This window comes from Solanum verrucosum, unplaced genomic scaffold, assembly GCF_900185275.1.
Source record: "Solanum verrucosum unplaced genomic scaffold, falcon-dt-bn FXZP01000143.1, whole genome shotgun sequence".
Classification (NCBI taxonomy): domain Eukaryota; kingdom Viridiplantae; phylum Streptophyta; class Magnoliopsida; order Solanales; family Solanaceae; genus Solanum; species Solanum verrucosum.
Genome location: NW_026020238.1, coordinates 89,163 through 95,802, shown reverse-complemented (window position 1 = coordinate 95,802; position 6,640 = coordinate 89,163). Strand labels below are relative to the sequence as shown.

The following is a 6,640-nucleotide window of genomic DNA, read 5'->3' as shown; positions in this document are numbered from 1 at the left end:
GAGCAAAGGAAGGGGTGATTAGCACTTGGAAATTTGACCAAGCACAAAGTAGGAGATTTTAGCCAAAATGATAATTATTGACGAGCTACCATTTAGTTTTGTTGAGAAAGAGGGTTTTAAAAACTTCATGAGAGTTACGGTGCCACAATTTCATATTCCTTCTCGTAGAACCGTGACAAGAGATTGTTATGAACTATACCTTGAAGAAAAACAACTTTTGAAGAAGGTTTTCAAAGAAGCACGTCCAAGAGTTTGTCTTACGACAGATACTTGGACCTCTATACAAAAAATCAACTACATGTGCCTGACAGCCCACTTTATAGATAGAAATTGGACTTTGCATAAAAGAATAATAAATTTTTGTCCTATTTCTAGTCATAAGGGTGTGGATATGGCGGCTTGCATTACTAATTGTTTGCTTGAATGGGGTTTGGATAATGTGTTTACTATTACAGTTGATAATGCTAGTTCTAATGATGTTACTGTTAAAGAATAGTCTAAACAATTAAGTAATTGGGGAACTAACATTATTAATGGTGATCATCTTCATGTGAGGTGTATAGCACATATCCTTAATCTTATTGTGCAAGATGGGTTGAAGGAAATTGGTAAGTCTGTCAAGCTAGTGAGACAAGCCGTGAAATACATTAAACAATCTCCCGTAAGATTTAGAAAGTTTAAAGAATGTTGTGAATCTCAATTGATAACTTGTAAGAAATCATTATGTTTAGATGTTCCTACTAGGTGGAACTCTACATATTCGATGCTTGATATAGCACAACATTTTGAGCTTGCATTTGAAAGATATAGTTTTTATGATAATGGATACTTCAATCATCTTCGTACCTTTGGTTTTGATTCTTCTGAAGATAAAGATGAAACTAGTGTTGAAAATGGAACTAGTGTAGATATTCTTACAAGTGTTGACTGGAAAAATGTGAGGTCAATGGTGAAATTTCTTGAAACTTTTTATGTACTTACTTTGAAGGTCTCTGGTTCTAATTATGTCACTAGCAATACACACTTTGTTGAAATTGTTGAACTTAATCTTATTTTGAAAGAGATGATGGCAAATGAAGATGGTAATTTGAAAGAAATGGCAGAAAGTATGAATGAGAAGTTCAAAAAGTATTGGGGTGAACTACATAAAATGAACAAGATGATCTTTATTTCATCCATATTGGATCCTCGTAACAAGCTTGATTATGTTCCATTTACAATTGTGGATATGTTTGAAAAAGAAATTGGGGACAAGCTATGTTCAGAAGTGGAAAAATACATGACCAAATTGTTTGAATATTATGTTAAGAAATCCTCAAAAAGCTCTTTACATGTACTATCTTCACCCACTTCATCTGACAATTCATCAAGTATATCTAGTGTGAGTGGTTGTGGCAACTTTGTAAATAGAGGAAGAATGAGAACGAAACAACAATTTGAGAAGCATAAAGAAGTTAGTGGAAGTTCAGGTAGTAAATCGGAATTGGAAAGATATCGTGTTGAAGATATTGAGCCAGATAGTGATGACTTTGATATATTAAAGTGGTGGAAAGTTAATGAGCCGAGATTTCCTATTCTCGCGGAGATGGTTCGTGATGTGTTAGCCATTCCCATTTCAAGTGTTGCATCAGAATGTGCATTCAGCACAGGAGGTCGTGTTCTTGATCCCTTTAGGAGTTCATTAACTCCTAAAATTGTGCAATCTCTTATTTGTGTTCAAGATTGGCTTAGAAGTGAGTCTTTTCCAATCAATATTGAGGAAGATTTAGAGTATCTTGAGCAACATGAACTTGGTAAGAATTTGGTATTTGTATTAATTATATTGAAAGTAATTTTCTTATTTGCGTTTCTTAACAACTAACATATTCTTTCATATTTTTTTAGATTTTGCTTGTAGTGGGACTAAATCTAGTATTATTGATATATAATTGCAACTTGTAAGTTCAACTATCAACTAGTGATGCGTGGTAACGGGTAAGTAAAGAACTTATTTACATAACTTGCTTGATAGTTTTATATATTTTATTATGAAATGTAGATCATTTGTCTAAAGAGTTCTATTTTCTAGTAGGCACATCAATGTTTTGTTATTTTCTTGGTTGCTCTTTGTTGGAACTTGGAACTTGGAACTTGGGAGCTATTGCACTAGAGGCTGCAACAATGTTTTGTTGGTTTTCTAAATCTTTTGGTTGCTGCAAATTGCAATGTTGCCTACTGCAGCTAGACTTTAGTTTGTAACTAACTCTATTTTAGGGCTGGGCACAAGTTTGTTGAATTCTCTAGTGTTGTTGTCTTGACTCTTGATAGTCTTTTTATTCTTATTCTTGACTAGTTTGTTAATGTTGCTGCCTGCTGGACTGCTTGGACAAGAATTATCAATGATGTTTCTCAATACTCTTATGCATTAGTTAGTTGCACCAAGGTTCTTATTCTTTAAGCATGAAAATATGGGATTACGTCGGTGCTAAAGGCAGCCTGATATGTTGATCAGTAAGACAGTAACTTGTCACTTTATGTTTCACAGTGGAACAATTTTAATGTTGCTTTCCAGGCTGATGTTTCTTTCTGCCAAAACGGCTTCATGATAAACTATATCCGGTTGGCATTTGGTGCTTATGGCACAAAACATGCAACAAGGGCTAAAATGTGATTTTTTTTGTTTATCAATTAATAGAACTTACTTACTCATGAAGAAATGTGATTTTTCTATTCATTATTTACTCAACGTCTCCTCCCCTTTCAAATAAAAAGAATGGATATAAATTTGGTTAGACAACAAGTACTAAAGTCCACAGACCACTGTTAATTAAATTTGGTTAAACCGAAACCAAACCGAAATTATAATAACCGAACCAAACCGAATTTATTTCAGTTTGATTTGGTTTCACATTTTGTCAAACCGAAAACCGAAAAACCGAACCAAAATTTACAAACCGACCGAATACCCAGCCCTAGACGTGAACTACTCAATGTAATGTTTTCAATAACCATAGATGGAACTCAGTAGTTGGAACTGAAGAACTTCAATGATACTACTCATTTCAAGAATGCTCAACTCGGAGGGTTCATGCAGAATTATGAGCATGAAATACTCGACTCAAGGATTAAAAGGTACTTCACATCTCAAGACTGCTCGACTTATAAGGTTCATGCAGAATTATAGACATGTATAACCCAACTCAAGGACTTCATGGCTAAGATGTAATAGTCCCATGATTAGGAATATAATCTAAAAAAAAAGATTAGGAACTCCATACTCAAGACTTAGAACTTGAAGATACCACTCCTTTCAAAGATACTTAACATATGAAGTTCATGCGGAATTTATGGGCATGAACAACTCGACCCGAAGGTCTACATAACGACATGGAACTCATGTAAATGAATCTTCTCAATCTCATACTTACTTACTCAAACTTAGTTCGAATTGATAGTTGATCTCAAAGGATTCACACTCGAACTCAGAACACTTTCTTGGACTCTACTCTTAACTCTCTCTTGAATGTGAATTATTAATTCAAGAGTCATTGTTCTTGGTATGAATAATCTAGGTGATAGTGTAGAGTCATGAATACATTCTCCTCACTCTCATTCTCACTTATTTGAGTCTTGAAATAAGTTATTAGAAATTGTACAAGACTCCTCATTGCGACTCAAAGGGATACTCTAAAAAAGATCGGAAAAACTCTCAAAACTTAACTCTTACATTTACCTTGAATTTGAAGTATGAATTCAAGGTTTTGATCATGTGATCAATGATTTCTAGATGTTTGGAAGTATTTTAAAGTGATTAGAATCAAAGGGAGTGAAGGTACAATTAAAAGGGACTGAAATGGGACAACTGATGGAAAAGGAGTAAGGGCAGGCGACCCTAGCGCGTTCCTGGCGTGGGGAGCCAATTCCTAACTTCAGAGATTGCACATGGGCGCACCGCAGGTGCACTGTCCCAGCCCCTTGGGCGCATCTGAGGAATGCCGCACCAGCCCTTCTCATTCAAAGTTCCAACGAATTTCGCCTCTTGTTTTCTGACCCTAAATCGCTTTTAATCGATTTATTTTCTCATGTTTTCCTTAGATTAAATTACCCAACCTAAGTACACACTAATACACTCAAAACAACACTCCAAACAGTCACTTTCAACTAAAGAAATCATCAATACCCTAACAAGACAAGATTTATAATGAACCTCAAGAACACCTATCAAGATCTTGAATCCTTCAAATTTTTGAAAATGAATTACGCTGAAAATAACATGTATGGCATGTGGGTGAACTAATCCAACACTATGGAAGCTAACATACCTCTTAGGGATCAAACCCATGGCGACAATCCGCAACAACTCTCAAGAATTTCGATGAACGCTTCGATCCTTTCTTTTTTCTCCTCTTTCTCTCTTCTTCTCTTCTCTTTTTCAACTCTCAACTAAAACCCTAGGCGTAAACAAGAATTATAAAACTGAACCTAATCATATTATACCCCTTAAATATTACTAAAAATGATATAAATCTGATTGGGTATGGAAAAGACCAGAATACCCCTCTAAAATCCGATTTTGACTTTCCTTATCTAGACAGCCCAACTTCGAATGGACATATCTCCCTTATACGATATTGAAATGGAGTTGGAAATATAATTGAAAGATCTTCTCTACGGTATCTGGTAGCACACCTAATTCATTCTGATCTAGGAGTTATGGTGGATTGAAGTCGACCTAAAATTCATACTTAGCTTAACTTGCATAATTTCAGACTTTGCTATTTCCAATTTAATTCTTTCTGGAACTCAATGTGCTAAATCTAGTGACCGTAACACTTAAGAAATTTTTAATTCCTAGGTAAAATCTCACTCACTACGAAGAACGGTTCGAGTGTTAGTTCAAAAAATGTTTTGGGGTGTTACAATATCTCCCCCTTGGGATCATTCATCCTCGAATGACGACTAGACTGGGTATGGAGTAGGGTTACTCTTTCTATGGTTTTCATCTAATGGTATGCTCTCATTATATTCAAGCTTAACCCAAACCCTTAGGTTCGGATTCTATACATCTCTATAGGGAATATCCTCCCAAGACTACTACTCTTTAACACCACATTCAAGCTTAGTATTCTAACAACTCCATGGACTCCTACTAACTAACTCCTTCAGAACCAACTAAGGGCTCTCATTTAACTATTTCTCCTAGAAAAACTTCATATTTTTTTCCTCCTCATTAATAACCTTAGAGCGAATTATCACACCATCATTATCACGATAGGATCATCAACCTCCGCTTCTAGCATCACTTAATTAATAAAAGGACCTCTAAAAAGATATCCCCCAAACTCTTTGGAATTCATTACCATCTTAATCTCAAACACTTGACTCGATTTCTCATCTTGTCATCTCCCCCTTAGGTCTAAAGCTTACACTTGAAAGTTGTGGACCTATTCTATCATCTCTAAACTGGTCTACAATTATCCTACTCTAATACTTGGCAATACCTATCTCATGGCTACTAAACTATCCATAAACAGGTACTGAGACCTCTTTCTAAGATGTTTCTCTTAACCTCTTCTGATTACATACCCTCTCGGTACATCTCTTAACGCTTTAGTTACTCTTCTCACTTAGCCACACTTCACTTCCCTTATCTGAAGGTTAGGGTCTCTCACTTTTACCACTCATATCTATTCCAGCTAACATCCCAATTCCTCACTTACTCTGTGTCAAGTCTACCAGATCAAATATCAAAACTAACATCATCACCCTCATGTTCCCATTCTTTTGATCATGACACTCATCTCAAATTCAAGCTTAATGGTTATTACTAGACTTGAATATCAATATGATTGCTTACATACTATACTATACTTCATTACTTGATCAGTTCTATAACCTTCTAAACATCATGACCCTCTCAAACTAATCATCATCCTAGATTAAATCTTATCACTTCATAAATACCCCGCTCTCTTATTCAACGCATGAATAGTCTTCTCTAAAATGATGGCACATCGACACAAACTCTATTTTGGTTAACAAGTATATACTAGATCTCATCTTGACTAGAAACTCTTACTCTACCCATAAGGGTAAATGCCTCATCAATAACTTACTAGGTGCATGACTATAATGACATAGCTTGCCTCATCACTGTCTCTCTTTCTAAGATTACTAAACCTCTATATACTTTCCTCTAACTCTAGGCTCTTTAACTACTATTGCTCATGATCTCGTAACTCGTGTTACCTTTTAGGGTGGAAATATTACCCAAGCTCTAAACATACCTCCTCATAAGGATCTCAACTGAAACAAGGCTTAAGGAAAAGAGTACAACTCATTTTCATCTCAAAAACACGATTCATATGAATATGGGTGCATTCCTCTAAAACTCAACACTTAGTTCACTCATGGGCTTCTCTCAAGCCCCTCTGGAATCTCATGACTTCCTCAACACTCTTGCTAAGAATAACTCATCGACAAAGAACTAACTCTGCTTTTCAACCACCTCTAGTATGACGAGTAGTCAAATGAATCTGAGAAAGGCACGAATATGAATAAATCTCCATGACATAGCTCTATTGCACTATTAAGAGTATGAAAGAAGAGAAACTTTTCTTAAATGTCTGCAGTCCTTAATTTATAGAAGTGGGGCCCTCAC

At 35.6% G+C, this 6,640-nt stretch overlaps 1 protein-coding gene across 1 annotated transcript; it reads left to right on the top strand.

The window, feature by feature from the left end:
• Positions 1-1,242: 1,242 nt before the first annotated feature.
• LOC125832799 (zinc finger BED domain-containing protein RICESLEEPER 2-like) lies at positions 1,243-1,988 on the top strand. Its single transcript, XM_049511993.1, has 2 exons — positions 1,243-1,793; positions 1,885-1,988. The coding sequence occupies exons 1-2, from the start codon at positions 1,280-1,282 to the stop codon at positions 1,926-1,928; spliced, it is 558 nt and encodes a 185-aa protein (XP_049367950.1). The 5' UTR covers positions 1,243-1,279; the 3' UTR covers positions 1,929-1,988.
• Positions 1,989-6,640: the final 4,652 nt, after the last annotated feature.